Source organism: Rhopilema esculentum, chromosome 8, assembly GCF_057945365.1.
Source record: "Rhopilema esculentum isolate cy_ngs chromosome 8, ASM5794536v1, whole genome shotgun sequence".
Classification (NCBI taxonomy): Eukaryota; Metazoa; Cnidaria; class Scyphozoa; order Rhizostomeae; family Rhizostomatidae; genus Rhopilema; species Rhopilema esculentum.
In genome coordinates, this window is record NC_142822.1 from 7,167,002 (window position 1) to 7,189,806 (window position 22,805).

Sequence of the window (22,805 nt, forward strand, 5' to 3'; positions counted from 1 at the left end):
TCATACCCAACGAAATCAAAACGATAAAGCCATTTCAAGCCTCATGGGTGACCAAGGGTATCAAGGCATTTCTTCGGAAAAAGAATCGTGCCTACAAATCTTTTGATAGAAATGGACGGCCTGCAGTCATGTATGAATAAACCCAAAACATGATCTCTCTAAGTTTTAAAATTGTTGAAGATGCTAAGCAGAAAAATTGCTCCAAGATCGGAAGGACTCTTGCAAAATCTTATCAATAAAGTCCTAAAATCTAAGGCTCGGATACTCAATGATTATTCATCCTTCAATGCTCTACTTTAGACACAGGAAGTGCCATTTCACGTGATCCACCGGTACACGGCACTCAACTACAAACATTGCTATAACTGACGACAAAATATTCAGAATAATTCGATCGCTAAACCCTAACAACGCTCATGAATGGGATGATATATCTGTGCCAATGATAAAAAATTGTGCCAGTGCACTTGTTTTGCCGTTGAAATTGATCTTCGTTTTGTTTTGCGTTCGTTTTGCGTTCGTTTATTTATCGTTTTTGCTTTTAAGGGTATTTTCTGTAAAACTTGGAAGTGTGCAAACATTGTTCCTGTTTGCACAAAAAATGAAAAGAACTCAAAAGAAAATTATCGACCAATTTCCTTTCTTCCGATCTTTGGGAAAATCTTAGAGAAATTTATTTTTGATTCCTTGTATTCTCATTTGCCCACTGAAAATTTCTTGAACTCAAACCAGTCAGGTTTCGTCCGGGTGACTCGACCATACATCAGTAAGTCTCTGTTACTCATTGTATCCACTCTGTGCTCGACTATAATCCAACTCTTGATGTTCGCTCTGTATACCTTGACATCTCTAAAGTGTTCGATCGGGTATGGCACAAAGGCCTTCTTTATAAGTTACGTATATGCGATGTGTCTGGAAAACTGCTTACCCTTCTTCGCGGTTTTCCTTAAAATCGTAAGCAGAGAACAGATCTGAACATGAAGCTTTCTAGTTGGTGTAATATTTCTGCAGGCGTCCCATAAGGCTTAATCTTGGGACCTTTACTGTCCTTATATATATATATATATCAATGATTCGACTGAAGGCCTGAAATGTACTGCTAAATTATATGCTGATGACACTTCCCTTTTTATCACTGTAAACAATCCTTAACCGACAGCTGATAAAATGAACCATGACCTGAATCGTATAAAATTATGGGCACATGAATGGAGGATGTCTTTGGGCACATACCCGTTTACACGCAATAACTGCAAAATACGAGTCAAGCTTTTTCCCAACAGCTTGCATTAATGGATTCATGAATGGAGTAAACTCGACCCTAAAATCAGAGATCCGCCTTCCATTAATATATTCAAGATTAGATTGCTGTCGATTATTAGGTCACTTCCTAACTCTCTTTTCGGCATCTATGATCAACAAGGGCTTTCTTCATTAACCTAACTTAGGTTAGGGTTGAGCAAACTAAATTTCCACAAATTCAGTTACGATCAACTACCGTCTCCGGGACAGGGAGCTCCTCATATTGTTAGGCCATTCTTTTGAAGAAGAAAGACGTGACCTCCTAGCTTTTATCATTCCGGCACTGCACTGATTTGAATTTGCTAACGTTCCAAATCCTGTCCTTTTACAGATTCTCTTGTACAGTGCCAAAAAAATTGTCATTTAACGTAAATTAATAAACTCTTGTATAATTCGAGAATGCAACGCTTCGCATGATAATAGTCATTTTCATTAAAGATTCTTAAATCTCGTGCCCACTCGAACAATTGTTTTGCATTTTTGGACAAATATTGAGCTTAATGTTTTGAAAGGTTGAGAGGTTCTGGAACTCCAAGTTCCTCTTTCATTATCAGTGCATCCCTGTATACTTTTCCCAAAAAGCTAATTGTTACTAAAGAGCTATTGAACAATATTAAGACGAAAAACAATTTAGTGTCACAAGATATTATTACTATCATCAAAATCATATTCAAAAAAATATTAAGAAGAAAATGTTTTATTATAAAAAAATTAAAGCAATCTAAAATCAAAGTTAATTAAATTTTTTCTTGATGCAAAATTTTAACGAATGTTATGATAATTAAAATAATATAAGGTAGAGGAAAGGTTTGTAGTAGAAAAGTTTGAATTGATGTATGCATAAAGATTACAGCATTAATAGCTAATGTTTCATGACATAATTAACCCTTATCCATCACTGTTTGCCACTTTGCGGCTTCTGTACAAAGATAGTTGTTGTCAGTCCCAAATTTTTCCGTTTTTCCTCCACTTGCTCAAACCAGTCATCAAATATACCAAAATCTTTCTTTTCCTTCAATGTTTTCAGTGCTGTTGCTAATTCTCCACCATTTTCTGCAATCTTCCAAACTGAATTAATTCTCCTCCATGATTCATCAAACGGTCCATCCATGTTAAAGTACTGTTCATCTGTCAGGATACTCTCCCAAGGGCAAACAATAACTGCTGCCTTTTCAAAGCCCTGTTCTTTTAAGAATGCAAGTAGCTCTGTCACAGGAATAAACCTGTCACACTGATTCTCTACTGAATGAGGAAGTAAATTTCTGTACCATTCTCCATAACGTAACTGATCATGGGTGCTTGTGTTAATCAACAGCACACCACCAGGTTTTAGCACCCTAAATGCTTCTAGGATCGATGATTTTGTGTCAGTAAACCCTTCGTAAGGTTTGTCTAAATGTTGAAGAACCTGTATAAAAGTCACAGCATCAAAACAGGCATCATTAAATGCAATTTGAGGTAGCTGTCCCTGAATTATATCACCAACCCTTGAATCTTTTGAGTATGGCGTCAGCTTATCCTTTGCCTTTGATAACATACCTTGAGATGCATCTAGAGCAGAAACTTTGCCAATGCCATTGTCTAAAAACCCTTTAGAATAGTTGCCAGTGCCACAGCCAGCATCTAAAAGATGTATCTGAAAGAAAGTTAAAACAATATCTCATTATTTAAAAAGTAAGATTATAAAAACAAGCTCCCCTACAATGGTTTACAGGACTAGTCCAAATTGCAACAGTTCTTGATTAAAAGTTAGCTTTTAGCCTTCTTGGATTTATAATTTATTGTTCACCCTCTCTGTCAAGTAAAGGGTGCCTCTATCAATTTACATTCTATGACATATTACTTATGCATGTTAAAAAAAGTTGCTGATTAACAAAAAATACAATTGAATTCTCAGCTTATTTCATGAATAACCATCTCATCTGTTAACTAAAACAGCATTCTTTTGCATTTTAGCCAGACATCTTGTCTATTAAAGCTAATCTTACATAAAGCATTGATAGAGAAAGATTAAATGACAACAGATTGCATATCATGCTGGTTGTTTTCAACATGCTGTGTTTTTGAGTTGTATATGAAATTTGCAGAGTTAAAAACTGCTGAATTTTTATCTTTAGGGTTAATCTAAATGCTTCAGGGTTTTCCAATTTATTCTGAATGAGTAACCTTGAGATGAAATGTGCTACACTGTCAATTCTGTCAATACTGTCAAAACTGTCAATTCTCTCAAAAAAGAACAAAATAAACCAAACCTTTTGCATTGGTTTCTTCAAGTACCCTTGAATTGTTGTAGAAAACATTTCCACTCCAGCTGCTTGTCTCCCATTGTCATAATAAGATGACACATCGGCATAATCTTCATATGTACTCATCTTTCAGCAATCTGAGGTGAAAATTTTTATCAATCAAATATGCTTGATCAGCAAAACATGATGAATTGCAAACTTGATATGCATAATTCTACACCAAGATTATATATATATATAAAGTCAAAATATATACAAATTTTCCAGCTTAATAAGAAGAAAATGTTCTCTCAAAGCAAGAATTAACCATCATCAACAAGTACTGTGGCTTTCCCTTTAGTGTTATGCAGTTTCAAAAGTATCTAGAGTAACTTCAATGATTTCATAAAATTGTAAAGATTTCATTGATTCATTAAACTGTTTTTGAAACTTAATTGGGATACATAGGCGATAGGCCTAGATTAGTTTAAAAAAGACTGCTCATATCTGAAAAAGATTCCGTTGCAAAAGTGAATCTGACGCAACACCGTAGTTCTTTTATTGAAAGTGTCCCAATACTTTTTGAACGTTAAATGTAGTATATGCATACGTAAATAATCGCGAAAACTAGAGGTGGGTGGCAAAATTGACTCGGCGATATCTCCAAAACGGACGAATCAATTTCCAATATTTTTTTAAAGTAAAAAAAATTTAGCACAAGAATTTTCAAGAATAGTTTTGTCCTGCAAGAAACTATGTAATTTAAAGGTACAATTTGGATTATATGAATCACTTACTCCGCTTGCCTGGCCTGGAACTTCAAAGTGCAAGACAGAGTCCAGATCAGAGATTCAAAAACCTCGAGTTGAAAACGAGATTGAGCCTCGAAAAGTGAGTTGGCGCCGCGCCACGCCAACCACTCAGTGTAGAATTTCATTGAAGTTGTAGCTTTTATCAAAGGTCCTTCCACAGTTGCACTGAGACGTCTCAAACTTTCAACTAAAACTAAGGTTCTGGGTACAGGTCTGAAGTCGTCATTGTTATATTTCTAGCTGATAATGACCTCCCTTACGTGAATAAACGTCCTCGAGGGTCGTATTCTTTCTGCAAGAGAAGAGAGTTTTGCAGGAAAAAAGTTTCTCAAACGGAAAAAAGCGCCAAATTTTGGAATCGACTTTATGCGAAGAAGCGAAAAAGACCTTTTCTTGTTTTAGTGATTAACATGAATTTCGCTCAAAAATCATTGCTATTCAACTGAAGTTTTCTTCTATTTCATTCCACTTAATACAAACAAAACAGCAAAAACAATAAAAAAACCCTTCGTCGTCAAAGTTTTCTGGATATTTTGCGAAATTAACTTTAACAAATTTAGTAGTTTCGTGGATCAAAAATTCGCGATTTTAGGCCAAAAACGCGAAAAACACGAAAGTTTCTTCATGCAAAAGTTTATTTCCATGAAACTTTCTTCCCAAGAAAGTTTCTTCCCTTAAAGTAGAAAGCAAACGACAAAGGCTCTCTCTGGCTTCTCTTTATTTCTTCTTGTCTCTGAAAGTCTTCTGAAAGGTGCATGTTGAAAGTAATACTGAAGTTTGTCTGATTGCTAATTGTTTAATTAACAACGTGGCTAGAGTTATGAACTTTGTTAAAGATTAAAGATTCGGTATTAATTTGAGTTCTGTCAATTATGGTTTAGTGTGAATAAGTTTCTAGATTGCAAACTCTCGAACTTTAGTCAAGATACTAAACTAGACAGTGAAAAGTTGACACAATTTTAGAATTTCGCATATATTTGGTTTGCTTGACAATATCACTAGAAGTGTTACATCGGAATTATTATTCTTAACTCTTATTAGGGTTTTTTGGAGTTACAAATAGGACTATTGTTCTGTTTTTATTGCAAATGTTTGATTTAAATAAAGTACAAAACGTGCAAAAATGTTTTCTAAAAATGAAGTGCAAGCATTGCTGCTCTTCAATATATCTACCCATCAATAACTGAGTTGGATTGAGCGCATTTTAGGTATTTCTTTAATTAGTATGTGTAGCTCAAAAGAGTTTATCTGCCACACTCTGAATCGGGCCCTTTGGCTTGCTTGCCACCCTGCAATTATGATGATATCAGACTGCCTCTGCTCATGAGTGAGTGTTTCACCCCCCCTCCCCTGCACAATTATATACGTCTATTTCTGACTTTCCTTTTACTCCCGATGAATATTGCACTCAGAATTTATTATGTGGGAGGAATTGGATGGGTTCGGAGGCTCAATCAAAGCTGAAGTAGACTATAACAAGCACTACTAGCAGGAGGTAGCAAGTAAAGAACAAGGATCGACATTGACTGAGAAGAGGTCGTTATACCTTAGGTGCCCTCGTGGCCAGCAAAGATGATGACACTAAGGGACACTGAGAGTAGGCCAGGTTGGCGAATTGCCCTAGGGTCTTGAGGTTTAAGTGCACATTTTCTTAAAAGAATCTTGGATCAGCACTAAGTACTGGGATAAAATGGATGTATCGGGATAAAATAACAGCAAAAATGCAAAGATGAAATTACTAAGGTCAATAGTACTACCATGACAAGTTGTGGTTCTGAATGGTGGGTAATGGTAATTTTTATGGCGGCCGTCATTATTATGAGGATAAAAGTGACGATGATAATGTTTATAACGACGGCAGAGGTGGTGATAAACATAATCATGCTGATTATTATGATAATGGCCATGAATATAATGGTGATTATGATCATAGTGAATGTCCTTTAGAACCCATACGCATATGCACCAAATATGCATGCATTTGACATAAGGATTAGACAAAACTCTTTGCAAAGAATGACAATTGTAACGCTGATTCTCGAACAAACAAATCGGCGACATTTTAAATAAAGGCCTTACAAAGCTTATCTATGGATTTCCGCTATGCCAATACCTTGTTGGCATTTTAGAGCATCTGCAAAGAGTGGCAGTGTTGCGCCAAAGCATTTGAATACAACGGATTGGCATCATGCTTCCTTGAAACTCAAGAAATCCAGTTTTACTAGAATAAAGCAACTATACTGTTCAAGAAATATACCATGCTTCTGTAACGAGGTTGGTTCGTTTAGAACTACTAAAGATTCCATATAGTTTTTTAAACAATTAATTCTCTGACTTTATGTCAATAGAAAGCATGCTAATGAAAATGTTTTCATGAAGGGGATGAAAGGCTCTGTGTCTACCATCAAAAACTGTTCAACTTCGTAGAAAATTCGCTAAATCATATCTTGATAAAAAAATCAGGAAAAAGTGGTGCATTTAGCTGAGTATAATGTTCTGATGCCTTGTTTAAACTAGAAGCAATGGTGCTTATGGTGAAACATGACGAGTTGTTCTTCGTAGAGTATCTCTATTAGCAACTAGGGGCTGGAACGTTTCGCCAGTCTTTTAGGGGCTGCGTACTACAGGGCGTTCCATCCGTGGTCTATCATTTGCAACATTGATAATTGGGTTAACAAACTGCAAACGTCAAGCAGACTTCTTCAAATGCAATCGAACTTCCCATATTTGCACACATTCGAACGGCAGTGCAAACATTGCAAATTTTGGGGAAACATGTGCTTTGCAAAAAAAGTAATTATTGCCCATAACTGAGATCACAAACACTTGCACGCAACTGGTTCACATGCACTGCAGCACTGCACAATATGATTGAACGCTGTGTTAGAATCTGCTTACACAGTCTTTAGAAGAATTTCGATTAGGAGTTGGTTTGCCTAATTTAATGATTCAAGACATTGTGGACTGGGTATATCCCCTAGGTGAACTCGTGGAATCACTACCTGTCGTTCGAAAGGTCTCATTAATTACGCTTACTTACTGATTACTATTGTTTCAGGACCGTTATTTGATTTCTTATATTACACACTCATTTTTCATAAGAAAACCGAGCCTTGAGATAACATGAAAAAAAATAAAAAAAAGATAGCATTGATCAACTCTAGCTTTAAGAAATTGTAGCTTTTGCGATTAGTCCCCATTCTGAATGCCAACCAGGCATGACAACAGTAATGGAGATGCGACTCAGCAATTTCACGATACATTTACAAAAGTATTCTTAAGAACTAGCCTCTTGGCACATTTAAAAAATCCTGTGGCACAGCAATATTCAGATCATTAAGAAATAGTTTCATCCGTTTTTAGCTAATGGTTGAGCAATATGAATTCCCTAGGTTGTTGACGTTATCAAACATTTCCACTTTGAAACCATCAAAGTCATAAGAGAGGGATTGCACTAGTTTTATAGGTTAGATAGAGCGAGATCCAAAAATAATCCCCTGTGTCTCCGAGACAATCTGGGATTTTAAAGAACTTATTGCTCTGGGGCCATATCCTTAACGAATTAAATTCTTTGTTGGGCATCGTGTTCAGATACTGATGTCTTCAACCTGCATTGCTATCTGGCAGTCTTTTTAGACAAATTGGCCCTTATTAGGAAAAATAAAAAAAAGAGTCCAAGACAACATCCCCGTGGAACACCAAAGTATGAATATTCTTTTAATGACAAAGTACTGCCGAATTTACCTAACTGTCACCTTACCCTTTTCCTTCGATTTAATCAAACTAATTAACTCCAAAAAGCGCACAAAATGCTTAAGTCAATACCCGATACTCATTAGCCTTAAGCATAAAGATCAAATTAGAAAAACAACAAACAATTTACTTCATAGCATTTCATTTTTGGTAATTCGAACGTTTGATGAATCGAGCTTTCGAAATTTCGAGACTTTTAAATAGCTCGATGTTTCGATACTTCGAGCTCTCGATATTCGAACTTTCGATCATTCGAATTTTCCATAGTCGAATTTTTGTTTTTCAATAACTTCGATAACGAATGAATTTTCGATAACTTTTTTCCTTCGAATTTTGAATTATTCGGCGTTTTTTATTTGTAAAAACGAAGATTTTAACTGCAGGAGAAAAAAACTTGTAAAATCAAGCAAATCCTGGCAAATCCTAGTCAATTTTGTAAGTTTACCCCAGATACTTGTGCATATGGAGTGGTCCAGACTGAAGAGCAAGTCAATTGAAATCTGACACGATTTGCAAAGCATTTGGCTCGGGTTCTGCGACAGGCAAAGCAGTTTCTTGCGATCTGGAAAGATGCCTACAAAACATTTTCTCGTTAAAGGCAATCTGTCTCGTTGTGGATTGGTTAACGAGAACAATAGATGGAACAATAGTCTAAACACAATTCCAGCGCTCCGACATATTTTTTACAATGCGATAAATTAAAGGGGGACTGGAAACAATAAAAAATCCCTTTGTTCTTATAATCAATCAACGTCGTGACAGATTGCCTTTAAGTATACTCGTTTTGCATTGTTTAAAAAAATTCAACTTATCTGTCTTCCCACATCATCTAACTGAAAGCATTGACATACGAATCCAGCGCTGAAACATAAGAATACCTTTCTAATTCTTTTTCTTGCACGACCTCCCCAATTCATTTTCATTTCTATGCTGTATAGTGTTGATAAGAAAACAGAACTGAATTCATCTGCAGAAATCAAAATCCTTTAGTAGCCTGCATCAAATCAAATTTTTAAGTTACTTGTTTAAACCTTTCAAAAATAGACTTTAAAGTTAGTATGATTCGATTGAGAGAGTTATTTTGGGTCACTTGTAATATTTTTCTTGTTCAATAACATAAAAGTTTCTTAATCAATATAAATTTTTTCGCGTCTTGAATAAGAAAATTTTTCGCAAAATTTATGAGCTATCTGCTTACCTTTACGCTCGCTTACACCTTCAAATTTTCCCAACCTGTAGGGTGAAAATTTCTCTTTCCTTTGCTGCAAGCTCCCTCCCAAAGATTGCATTTGTCACCATCATATCTTTTGCTTTGTTCTGCGACCGTGAAGGCCAAACATGTAAACTCCAAAGACTTTTTTGTTCTAGACGCTTAATTTACTTTCCTTTCCTCAACGATGGAAGCGCGATATCTTAAGGAGTCAAAATAAAGAAGTTGAACTTAAGTCGCTATAACGCCATTTGCACCGGACTTTTAAATTCTTGATTTACAAAATTGGATCCTTTACATCAATTACAACGTTGATGATATGATTTGCCCCTCTATTTGTAAAAATTGCCTCCAAATGCGCATTTGAAGCTCGTTGAGCCGCAGCCATCTATTTGGACCTCTCCGGAGGTGTTCCTGCTATAATCAAGAGGGACACCCGATTTCATTTCGATCCTTTACATGTTCTGATGTCGAAACAAGAGTCAAAATAAAGTCCCGGCAATTTGGTTACGGATCCTAAGCAATTTTCCCTTACTATTCATCAAGAGCTATAAAAAGACTTACTTTTTGTTCTGCCTAATAATCAATGAATCGTATCCCCATATCTCAGGATGAATGTGCAGTTTGCTCGACTGCGCATTCAAAAAGACTTTGTTTCATTTAATGACACCCCACTGATAAAATGCTTCCATTTGTCGTGACATTAATTTTCTACAAAACGGTACAGACGAGGATCTCGCTCTTTTGAAATTGCGTGTAAGTTCAGACGGGCTTCGTTCTGCGATAAAAGATGTGAATGGGAAAGCCATTAAATTGGTAAGTGGTACACACGATCACAGTTCAAATAAACATTATTTGCTTTTCTGTGACATAATCACATAAAAGCCAATTCAGATATATTGTTCCAAAGTTTCTTTTCGTATTTTGTTTTTAAGTTGATTTAGGCAGTTATCGGAATATTTTTAAAGAAAATAAATAAACCAAAATGTACCTAGAGTAAATCTAGTGCCCCCAGCTTCCTCTCGTTTCCATGGAAACAACGGGGTTTTCTGCCAAAAACAAGCATTCATTCTGTAGAGCATATATCTACCTAAAGCTCAGCCAAATTTGATGACATTATTGTATATATTAAGAAAATGGCAGAATTTTTTCTTCAAAATGTCCAAATTATTTACAGCTGAAATCTGCCTCCTTCAGCCCGCACCACATGAAAGCGAATTGCCTTCAAAGGAGAGTAAACTAATTGCGAATAAAAAATTCCCTTTAGACTGAGCGAAAGAAACTTTGATATTTCTAATCTGAAGTCACTTGCTTAGCACAACAAGTGACAAAAAGATATCTACCGCTAAGCATGTCGGGTCGCGCAAAACCCTTTAAAAACGCTAAACATCTGCTTTTCGCGTGAACTTTCTGACATCAAATGCCGAGTAATCAATTGATTTAAAACACCCAGTTGTGTTTACAATGCGTTTCGACTGCCACAAAACAAATAAAATCAAAGGCCTGTCTCAAGGAATATTCTTAATAAACATATCGATAACATCTTGCAAAAGGGGGAACATTCAGAGTTTTCACGAACGCTTTGAATCGTACCGGACTGTTCAAAAATATGAACGCTTCATATCTTTTCGTTAGAAGTTATGGTCCGAATAAAGGAATGATTGCTAATTTTCATTGACATAAATGACTGCTTCATTTTTCACAGTTTCTGCTATGAACTTCTCCTATAACAAACATGCGTAACTATGTTCAATTTCGCGACAAGAAAAAAATTGTAACCTAAAAACTATCAAGTAGGTAAGATTTTTTTCTAAAAGCTTTCCCTTTTCAGAAACTTCAAGGTAATTAAACTGGTCTTGTACAAAGGTTTTGTTTAGCCCTCCTGCTATTCTGTATGGAGCCAACACCATTGCAAACTAGCTTTGCGCAAATGCTACTCTTGAAATAAGGCCTTGAGAAAAGAGCAATTTTGCAGAATTTTCAACATAGTTGATTTTTAGAGGATTGGATTCCCTAGGCCATCCAAGGTGTTTCGTTGGTATGAATCAGTTACGTTAGGTTGTAATTTTGTCATTACTTAAACTGTACTGTCATCTGCAACATATTGTTTGAATGACTCATTCAACCATTCCAGTTTTTGCCTCTCTCATAACACAGCAGTTATATTTCCCATTCATTTGTCTTATGTATTTGAAAAACGGAATCGTTAATCGTTTTAAGACCACGAAGCTGCGTTCTTCTTAAATGTACCTATCTCTCGCAGCGTGCTGGGCGTCCAAACAGGATTAAGGTCTCTCTAAAAGAATAAACCTAAGATTTCGATTAACAAAAATAAAGGACGAGTTTGCCATGAAATGCAAGCATCTATGTGTGACCGGTATTGAATAAAATATGTACATAATACTGTGAAATCACAGAGTTGTATTCAATGAAATAACCGAGACTGGAACAGCGGATTGATTAGAATTCATGGATCTATAAACAACAAACAGCCGACAAAAGGAAAATCTAAATACGAGTTGGCTCGATGTGATCTCTTTATGGATTAGAAGGTATTTCATTTAGGCCAGGCAACAGAACATAGAAAGAAACCATTTTAGCAAGGATTATCAAAATACCTGTGCTTTTCACAGAGAGTTTTTCACAGAAGTCTTATGAGAGGATAAACTTTTCATTGCAGATCGGATTGTATTAGATTTATTTAAGTTAATTAGCTGCAGTAATAGGTGATTGAACATGTTTTTCTTTATCATATATTGTTAATACGACTTTAATAATTCTTAATTATTTCTAATAACCAGCAAATATAGAATTTTTGTAAATATTTACGGTTTGAGCAAACAAACCAAAATGGATAACAAACATAATTTTAAGCAATGACGTGAATGCAGTACTGAAATTAAATCACACTTTTACTCGATCTTTAATATCAATCTTCAATGAATTATTTGGTAAGTCTCTGTAAGATAAATCTGGCGATTATAGCAGTAAGCATCAAATCCATTAGGTTTTCAAGGAAGTATCCAGAAGACATGTCTTTACAGCAGATTTTCACAGGAATAGGCGGGTAGCAGAGAAGGTACAAGGTAGGAATCGTAGATTCATTGGCGTAGCTGGCAAGTTTATGTTCCCAAGTGCGTGAGATTTATTGTTCTCCCTAATTAGCTCTATTGTTTTTATTGTCTGTTTTATTATTTCCTGCATCTTCTAGACGCGAGACTTGCGCAAAATGCGCGAGACTTGGTCGGTCGGCGATCGGCTAGTAGTCATTTATGCTATCTAAACAACAAAAATAATTGAAAGGGCAAGATACGTGGATAACCATGTGAAAGAAAAAACGTTTAATTACTTTTTAGCCTTGTTTTCAAACTGTCTTTGAAATTGGAAACCTGGAAACTAGAAATTGTAGAGATGGTCAAGGCTTGGGATATAACTCTCAGAAATCTCCGAACTCCAGAAAAGCATTGCCAATCTCATACATACTGAGTACACGTTTAAAGGATGAGCACTATGATGTTATATCAGGGCTGTCGGAAGGGGGGAGGGGGGCAATAATTGTCAAACTTTAGTATATTTCCTTGATATACTGAATGTATAGTACAGTGTACTGAATGGGGAGCAACACAATGGGCAGCCCCCCTCCCCAATGTGAATTTCCTTCCGACGAAACTGAATATTATTTAATTCAAATTAATCAAATTTGAAAGATATTTCTAAACTACCTCACGTTTTCAAGTAGATGCACTTATTTTACACTTCAACTGCTAAGTTACATTTTGAAGTCCTTTTACAGTTGACAGTAACCAAAAGATTACCCTGGATACCAGACTCACTATATATAGAATAAAATAGAGTCTGGCTCTCTATTTTATTTTATATATAGCGAGTCTGGTACCCAGGGTACCAAAAGTGTGCTTAAGAACTAAATAAAGTCTACGGAGGATGTGCAAAGGTTCAGCTTGTATTTATTGGGAGATGATGTGAATAGAATAACAACAGAACTGAACTGTAATGTTCCTGTTTTTTTATAGGACTTTGGAAAGCGCAGCTGAAGTTTAACAAAACATCAAAAAATCGTATCAAGATTGACATACAATTTCCAAAATATTCCGCAAAATTTCAACCATTCTTTCTTCATTCCAGGCAAAATGTTGCAGAACCATTCACTTCAACCGACGCGAAACACGACGCGAACACTTATGACGACTGTGGTCAATGCAACAACGCTAGGGACCAACAACGCATCCATTATAACGGTTGAAGTGGAAAGCGAGTTGTCAAAGTCGATATTTCTAGTTGTTTATGTTGTTGTTGCTGTCATTGGCCTAATGGGAAACCTAATAACATGCTACGTCATAATAAGAAATAGACATCTCCGCAAAGCCGTGCATTGGTATACTCTTAACATGGCTCTGGCTGACTTGCTAGTCATTCTATTTTACGTTCCTGTAGAGGTCATCAAAAACGAGAATAACATGACATGGACTATGGGAGAGGTCTTTTGCCGTTTTAATTACTGTGTTATACCAACCTCGCTTGTTGCCTCTATCTACACCTTAGTTGCCATAACAATAGACAGGCATCGAGGCGTAACGAAGCCTCTGCGCTGGAGAAGTGACACAGCGTCTATCGTGAAGATATCTGTTCCCGTTATATGGTTAGTTGCCATAGTGTTGAGTATGCCGCTCATGTTTGTTGTTGTTGCTCATCAATTCCCGCCCGGGAGTGGCGTGTATTATTGCTATGAGCGATGGGAGACTTTACAAAGTGAAAGGGTTTACTGGACGACTATATTTTTTGTACAGGTGTTGATTCCGATGTGTATAACGATATCTTTGAGTCTGCACATGTTCAAGGTGTTGAAACAATACCGGCTGAGAGACAAAGGCTATCACAAGAAAATCATGCGAATGACAATCACTCTTGTTGGCGTCTATACAATTTGCTCATCTCCTCAACATATATTCTTCTTCTGGCACTCCTTTGGAAACCTAACCAGAATGAAATTGGGTTTGCAAAAATCTTTGTTTAAAGCATCCAACCTTTTATTAATTCTTCAAATGGCATTGAATCCAGTAATCTACGGGACGCTAGGAGATTTGAAAAGCCCGTTCAGGATGATATTCCATCGCGTAAAATATCGTGCCGTGCACGGATTCAAAAGAAAGAGGTCTCAGGAGAGTATTTCAATTCGTGACGTCATTGCTGAAAGCGATTTTCTAAACAATGGCAATGCATTGCATACATGAAGAAGAGATCTACGAGAATACGTAGCGGCAGATATCTAGAAAATCTGCTTCTTTATTACAACATCGTCTTCAGATAGAATATATCATATTTCTGTCCTATATTGAATTTACTTATTTTGTATTGATAGGAGAGGTAGGCGTGACTGTTGAGTTATCATTTAATAATTAGTAAAATCTATTGGTTTTTTAGAATTGATCTCATCGTTAACACTTTTCTTAATTTGATTATATCGTTTATACTTAATTTACCTCTATTAGAACTAATTGGCTGCATATATTCACGTTATTTGGAAATTCTTTCCAGGGACATTTTTATCTACTGTTTCAATAAATGAAAGCTAATTTTGACGATACTCATTACTTATAATACAGATATTTGTGAAACAAGCAATAAAGCAAGGCTTTTCTGTGCTTTAGTCTGGCAGGTCAAGAAGTGATCCCATTGTTTGGGTAACAAAGTACATACGAACAGCACAATAGCGGGCGATGCTGTTTTAGTAAAGGGCTTGCTCTATCTTAAAGGTGCATTTCAAAATGAACTCATAAGAAAACCATGTCCAAGAAAAAATGCTCGACCCATTCATCTGCTTTGTAATTTCATTCAAAGAAAACCACGTAAACATTTTCAAATAGATTATAGGGTTGAATAAGATTGTTGACTCAAGGAGACAGCATTTTTCAAATGTTGGATAAATTTGGGAAACTGCTTTTTATTTGGGTCAGCTACTGAGTTAAAGAATTACTGCCAGGTCACGACATGTAACGGCAGAACAATCTTTAGCCGTTACATGCCCTTATCTGCCTACACTTTAGCCAGAAAACCGGAGATTGTGACTCTTATTTCGTGCTCATAGAAATAATCGCTGATCGAAATTTTGCTGCTAAATGTGCCGAAGATGATAGAGCTCTTTTCAAAGTTTTTATCGTTTCTAGTACTCGCAAGAGATCAAAATGATACGGTTTATTGACCAAATAAAAGCATTTTCCGAACATTTATCAGGAGATTTCTGCATCACCTTGCCGAACTGCTTTCGCTAGATCCAACTTTCTTTTTAGCAAACCAGAAAAATATGACCTGCCTTGAATGGTGCTTACCAGGAGGAAATCATAATTTAATTTCGATTTTCATATTTTCACATCTTCTTGCTCTTGATCTTACTTCAGTATAAAATAAGTACAAAATACACTCAAGTTTATTGAGTCGTGATCAGCGGCAGTATTTCAAACATCCAAAAAAGAAAAACTCGTAAACGACGAAACCCATTCGAATATTTCCTTTTCATAGGGTGTCACCCAGCCGAATACAAATCTGGGATATGGGGCCGTGGGGATCATGGGGTAACTCATGGTTATTGAAAAAGGTTTTTCTAAAAATATCTCCGCAACTGTTATACATACCGGAAGAAAACTTGTGGCAGTGGTGGCGCCAGCTACTGCAGAGTGGAAGGGTAATGGGTGTTGCCAGCGAGACCGCGCCCTTTTTGCCTCGTTTCAGTTCTTTGTACCAGGTTAACTTTTCTTAGAAAATATGATCTACCCCTACTTAGCACTTTCTAATCAATGTGCTAAGTAGGGGTAGATCAAGGCAGAGCCCAGAATGCTCTAGGTTAGCAGACTGTAAGGGGTGGGATCAACATGGCTCAAATGCCAACGTTACTGTGTCCAATACTAGTGGCTGGGATATCGAATGTTCCCAAAAGGAAATTACTTACCTGAGATATTTAGGCCAGCAGTTAAGGTTCGGAAATATTTTTAGAGAAATGTTTGAACTCTTCCTTGCTCTATTTTTGATAAAATTTTCGTATCTTTGATTGTGTGTTTATTTTGGGTATCACGTCATTTTTGCACGTTGCTGGATGACCTAATCACTGAAACAAACATATTTTGATGCGACCAGAATAAAGAAAGTTATTCTTGCCCTGACTGAAAAAATCTAAGACAAAAAGGAAGGAAAAGAAGAAAAAGAGAAAGACAAGGAAGAAGAAAAGGAAGAAAAAAACAAATGAAAAAGGAGAGAACAATAGCAAAAAAAGGAAAAAAGTCAAAAAAGTAGCAGAGGAAGGAAAGTAAGAAAAGAGAAGAAGAGGAAGAAAATAAGACAAAAGAAGTGGAACAAAAAAAGACAAAAGAAGAAGAGGAAGAAGTAGAAGATAAACTCTGTAATAAGGTTTTCAAGCAAGGTAGCTACGGACCAAAATGAATTCGTTCTTCTTTTCTATCATCTCTTAAGTTTGGTTCCTCAGCAATGATAGCATTGTTTTGAATATATTCTCCTTATCTACACAAATTTAGCTTACTCTTGCTTTGCATTCGTTTTGAACTTAACCAAGAAAATCATACACTTTCAGAGGCGGATCCAGAGTGAGTTCCATGGTGCACAGAACTCAGTCAGTTTTCCAACATATAGCTTAAAATAGTGTTGCCTGAAACAAGTAACCTAAAAATTCTATGTTTTATCATAGTCTCTTCAAAAGTTTAAAATTACCAGTTTGATGTAATCTGTTCTCCCTTTTCCTTCCTTCTCTGTCGGTCGTGATTTGGAAACGATTTTCCAGACGCTGTGGAGGACAACAGCAGTCAATCCTAGAACTTGGAAATAAACGTTTTGTGCCTCGGAAGTGAATGAATTGAAACGATGAAATTTTTGTTTGGAACACGGATGGAACTCAGTCAAAACAGCATCTGGAACTCAGAAATGATACCATATTTGCAAGAGATTTGTACAACAGCCAGTGAATGATTGGCTACCTATTGTTTCAGAGCTGTTGTGGAACTGCGAAACTTTGAATTCGAAATTGCAACTGCAGATGTCTTATTTTCACGACCCTCGCAGCATTCTGGCAGATTATTAAGCGTTTGAGACAAAACCAGGAAGTATCGTTAATTTTCCAGGATTATCAACTACTTTTTCTTTAAATTGCAGCCTTTGATGCCACGGAGGACCTATGCTCAGACGGAACACCATATTTTGATGAATAGGCTGATGTCTACGGAGGCAAAACAACAAATTTCGAGCAAAACAAAAAGGGAACAACTTTGCTGTGGCATCCAAGACGAACAAAAGGGTATTGAAAAAGGGAGGGGATTGCAAAAATTTTCACAGAGGCACTGTTTTTTGTCGGAAAGAAATCTAGAGTCTAGAGTTGGTGAGTGGATAGTACCTACCCCTCCCCCTGAATGGTACCAAAATGCATAAATATGAATAATAATGTTGCCTTGGCCTGGAACTCAGTCAGGTTTTTACTGGATCCGCCCCTGTTTCAAGCTTTACAGTTTAATCGAATATCGAGTTCAATCAAGATTTTGAAGACGCAAAATGCACGAGACTCAATCAGTAATATTAATTATAAATTGCTAAAGTTAAATTCAGCCTCTATTTATCGGTTAAAATCCTGAACTATCTAGTCCTATTAATTGGTTGCTATATCATTCTATTTCTGTTCAACATCCCTGTTTACTTGGTATCTTGACAATGTAAAACTTAAGCTGAATTGTCTAACGGCAAGACACGTTTAAGGAATGCCCAAAGCACAACGAAGAGAAATGATTCCAACAAATTAATTGCCAACATAGACCGAAATGAAAGCCTGTTACCTGGAGCATGTTTTGGGGAATTCAGTTGGGTTTCTATTAAACAGGATAATGAATCAAAGCATTACTGTTTGGCAGTGAATGCAACACCATATACACTCATTTCCAGATGCACCGATATTCTACTGTTGGGGCAATTTAAACGTGACCCATAAGCCTATTACGAATTTTAGAGTAAGTTAGTCAGCTAACACAACTTCGATAACACAACTTCAATCAAAAGTAGCGCATTGCATAGGCGCAATTGTCTAAAGAGATCTTGTAAGAGATCAGTTGGAGAATCGCTAGTCATTTTGTTAGTAACGTCGCCTCACTATTAATGATACACTGTGAACGCATGGTAATGACGTATGCATTCAAGATTGCTGACGAATGTGCTCTCAAATGTGCTTTGAAAATACTGATCCTCAGAAGTTTAAGTCTATGTTCATTGTATGCTTTTTTCCTCAAATACTAGTCTTTAGGCAGATGGCCTAATTAAAGGACAAGAAAACGAGAATATGTTAAACTCTAACTTTTCTGCGATGAGGAATAAAGCCTTTAATTTGATTGGAAATACAAGGACTAAACCAAATTTTGAAAATCTTCGGCGATACAGCTCTAAATGCTTTAGTCTTTTGTCCATCAAATTTTCAACTCTTTTATACTTTCGGAAGCTGAGTCACCATAAATTAATGATGGTATCAAAGAAGCAGGGATGTAAAGCTAGGGGGCTCAGGGGGCTGAGACCTCCTTGTTGATGCCGAAAACTGACTACACCACTGCAAAGAAGGCATATTACGAGCAGCGTTGATAGCGCTCGGGGTCAAATAGGGAATGGGGTCAAATATGGAAATCGGGGTCATATAGGGAATTCGTTAATAACTCCAAAAATTGGACAGATATCTCAAAACCAACCTCAGAATTGGATTCGGCATGCCTCAATCTACCTTTTAGATGCTTATTTAATTCAACTACGGCAATTTTTACAGAATAAATGATAATGTTTTTCTTCTACGTTAGCTTGATGCGTGTCTCCTCCGTAGCGACGGGAGCAAATAGGCAAAACACATTGAAAAGCATCGATTTAACTAAAAATAAATAGCAAAAGGTAGAAATATCAATATAAAATACACATTCTCTTCATATTCATCCAAATTTCACACATCCTGCAACGAGGGTTACAAGTTTTCTCTAAATAAATCAGCTGAGTGATCGACGCGCTCGGGGTCAAATAGGGAAATCGACATTTGGGGTCAAATAGGGAAATGACTAAAAACTGCAAGAAACAAGCACGAAAAAGAAAACTAACCTCATTCCAAGGCAATGAGTAATTAAATCTGCTCTTTCTATCCGTTTGTCTGCTAGAAATCAAGCTATATCGATAGATAGATACAATTCAGACAACGTTCGACACGCACTTAGGCCCTTGTTTACAGATTGATCTCCTCCACAGTTTCGGGGTCAAATAGGGAAACAGCTGCCTAAAGCCAATAATTGTTAGGAGCCCTGTCTTCTGACATTTGTGCCATTTGTCTTGTTATTATTTTCAAACCAAATTTTGAAATAAATTTAGGAGGAGGCTAAATATTGGTGAAACATTTCACGGTTGCGGATAATTGCAAACAATTCAATGATTGAGACAACCTTGGACATTGGTGTGTTTATTTGGCGTTGAGAGGTTCAATCCAACCCCCCTAACGAAATAATTGTATTGCTTATTTTTCATCAGTTTCATTTTTACAAAAAAATTAAACACGGAGTGCCTTAGATAAAAAATTTTTGGTTCTTCTTCATCTCAAGTTACCAAATGTACATAAAAAGTAGCCAAGAATTGTACGATTATTGGGGAAATATTTTCTTCATTCTGTTGCTCTATTGTCTCTAATAGACGGGTCCCCGGTGTATAAATTTCAGAAGAATTTGCACCCCCCCCCATTTCGCTTATTAACACCCCTTTCCATTAAATTTTACAAATCTGTCATGAGCAGAACACGCAATTTTCACTTGTCAATGACTCCTCTTGTTGTTATTTTTTAATTGTCATAATTCCTCTTGTTATGTTTGTCTATTTTCATATCTTACAATCTATCCATCATCGAGTAATCATTGCTTTTTAATTAAAAGATTTACCAACATCCACTCCTTCTATTGTAGAGGTGGTGCTGTGGGCCCATCTCTACTATTAAGCCCTTAGTTTTATATTTATCCTTAGTTAGTATCAGCTTAGTCTCATCGTATTTATCGAATGTATGATATACAAATATGGCTTGTTCTTTAGTAGTTACTAGATCATTCAACTTCTTGTAAGTTTCAAGCATTGAATCGCACTATTGAATCGGACAGAGGAGGTGCCACGAAATCGAATCGCTAAAAATGCATCTCCCAGACTAAAATTTCACAAATTACTACACCGCTCAGAATAGACATTTCGATCGATTTTTTTTCAAAAAATTTGGGAGGGGAGGATTCATGCGTTAGATAAAGAGAGAGTGACCTTTGGTTCACATCGATGTTAATAACAAGAAGCTGCTATATTGATTGCCAGGGTGCATTTAATGTAATCAGGCCAGAAGATCTTTAGCTTACACTCAGGTTTTTTGGCGTTCCGAGTGCAAAGTAATAGAAGACATTTTTGGCATACGTCTCCAACTGCTCCTCTAGTCAAGGGGGCCGTGGTCCCATGGCCCCCCTGCCACCAAGCCACTGCAGCATATCGAATACAAGATATGGTGATTTTTATTCTCAAACATAATTATGTTGCCTTTACACTCTCTTTTTATAAGAACAATTTTATAAAAAAATGAGCTTCAAAATTGGTCAAAAGTTGAGAACAAATTAAGAACAAGCTGAGGCTGAGCTACTGTAAAATGTAACTTTGAACAATGTTTCATCTGAAAAACTAGGTGTTTTTTGCCATATTTGGATGCTTCTTCGGTGAATATTTAAACATGGCAGCCAATATATGTTTTTTCACGCACTTTTTTGGCAAATGAGGCCTGGACACCTCTCTAGAGCGAAAAGCTAGAAATCGCACTGCTTATACCCTATAAATTTAAGAACAAATCAAGAACAATTCAGCGTCAGATTTTCGAAAAAATTAAGAACAACAAGCCTGAACTGCAATTTACTGGCTCTTATAAAGAAGAGTGTAATGGTAAATTTTATTAACCTCCCTTAAAGCACCGCAATGGGGAAGCCCTTTGCCCCAAATTTTGCCAACATATTCATGACAACAATAGAACAACATATCTTGAGCAATGCCCCGATGGGGCGTAGTGGAATGTTTTGAGAAGATTTATCGATGACATAATCTTCATATGGCAAACACAAGTTTGAAAACCTACTGGAATTTATTCAATACACCCTATATCATCTGCAACCCAAATATGCATAACTATTCCATCAAATTTTTACCCATATAGCCCCGTTTACAGTGTCTTAGTTTTCTGGCAAGCGGTGCTGGTCTTTTTAGTATGGATTTTAAACAAGACACAAAAATAAACCAAGGGCTGTAAGACACAAACATAAACAAAGGGGTTTAACACTTAAGGTAAAAGGAAATCAGAATCAATTTAGAAATCTATTCCATCTAGCCCAAGATCAAACTGGCAATTTCTACTTCGTGTCACAAATGACAAGCATAACCTACTTTCTTGCTACAGTTGCATAAGAAAAGCAACAAAACAGATCCGTTGGTAGAGAACATTTGCCCTGCAAAAATCAGTTTTGCCCTGCGAAAAGGTGAACAACCCCATCCTACCCCCCTCAAGTGACGACTCTGAATACACCAGGAAAAAAGGAGTTTGTTTTTTAGCAGCAGTTAGGCAGCAAGAATCAAAGAAAAGGGTTAAAATCATAGGCCGTACGACCAAGAGACCTCGACAACAAACAACTTTTACTAGAAATTGAGATGAAACATAATAATCATGAAAGCTGGAAAACATATTTTCCAAATTTTTGAAAGGAAGTACAAAATGAAGCCCAATCACCTAGATATTTCACATTTGAAAATCTAATTATGTATCAGCCTTTAAGAGTTGTTATCATGTCATGTAGAGATGTTAGATTATTTATTTTAAAATGGCTTTGGAAAAGCAAACATTTGAAAAATACTAAAGCTTTTGCTGTAATAATGACATCGGAAGCAAATAAACAAGAAAGGGATTCTGAAAAGTTTAAACCGAATTTTTCCTTATTTTACACAGAAATAGACCTTTGTCTATTGCTGTAGGCAGCTGTTTCCCTATTTGACCCCGAAACTGTGGAGGAGATCAATCTGTAAACAAGGGCCTAAGTGCGTGTCGAACGTTGTCTGAATTGTATCTATCTATCGATATAGCTTGATTTCTAGCAGACAAACGGATAGAAAGAGCAGATTTAATTACTCATTGCCTTGGAATGAGGTTAGTTTTCTTTTTCGTGCTTGTTTCTTGCAGTTTTTAGTCATTTCCCTATTTGACCCCAAATGTCGATTTCCCTATTTGACCCCGAGCGCGTCGATCACTCAGCTGATTTATTTAGAGAAAACTTGTAACCCTCGTTGCAGGATGTGTGAAATTTGGATGAATATGAAGAGAATGTGTATTTTATATTGATATTTCTACCTTTTGCTATTTATTTTTAGTTAAATCGATGCTTTTCAATGTGTTTTGCCTATTTGCTCCCGTCGCTACGGAGGAGA

The 22,805-nt window shown here is 36.5% G+C and overlaps 2 protein-coding genes across 5 annotated transcripts; one reads left to right on the plus strand and one right to left on the minus strand.

Moving 5' to 3' along the window:
• Positions 1 to 1,931: 1,931 nt before the first annotated feature.
• On the minus strand, positions 1,932 to 4,481 carry LOC135694403 (uncharacterized). The gene is made up of 3 exons (XM_065213132.2): positions 4,325 to 4,481; positions 3,555 to 3,685; positions 1,932 to 2,938 (listed from the first exon to the last, which is right to left on the minus strand). Exons 2-3 carry the CDS (start codon positions 3,672 to 3,674, stop codon positions 2,198 to 2,200), a joined length of 861 nt encoding a protein of 286 aa, XP_065069204.2. The 5' UTR covers positions 3,675 to 3,685; positions 4,325 to 4,481; the 3' UTR covers positions 1,932 to 2,197.
• A 1,222-nt stretch (positions 4,482 to 5,703) lies between these two features.
• Positions 5,704 to 20,822, plus strand: LOC135694402 (neuropeptide FF receptor 2). 4 transcript variants are annotated; one of them, XM_065213130.2, is made up of 2 exons: positions 5,704 to 10,118; positions 13,446 to 20,822. In XM_065213130.2, exon 2 carries the CDS (start codon positions 13,451 to 13,453, stop codon positions 14,549 to 14,551), a length of 1,101 nt encoding a protein of 366 aa, XP_065069202.2. In that variant the 5' UTR covers positions 5,704 to 10,118; positions 13,446 to 13,450; the 3' UTR covers positions 14,552 to 20,822. The 4 variants fall into 4 exon arrangements, with proteins under 4 accessions (XP_065069202.2, XP_065069201.2, XP_065069200.2 ...); XM_065213129.2 differs by having other exon boundaries at positions 5,705 to 6,613; XM_065213128.2 differs by lacking the exon at positions 5,704 to 10,118 and adding an exon at positions 10,130 to 12,436.
• Positions 20,823 to 22,805: the final 1,983 nt, after the last annotated feature.

What these genes read in the sequence shown, in the direction of transcription:
- LOC135694403 (XM_065213132.2), bottom strand. Translation starts at nt 3,674, where the DNA reads ATGAGTACATATGAAGATTATGCCGATGTGTCATCTTATTATGACAAT. An exon ending in TGAAGAAACCAATGCAAAAG is followed by an intron (nt 2,939 to 3,554) that starts GTTTGGTTTATT and finishes ACTTTCTTTCAG; the next exon opens with ATACATCTTTTAGATGCTGG.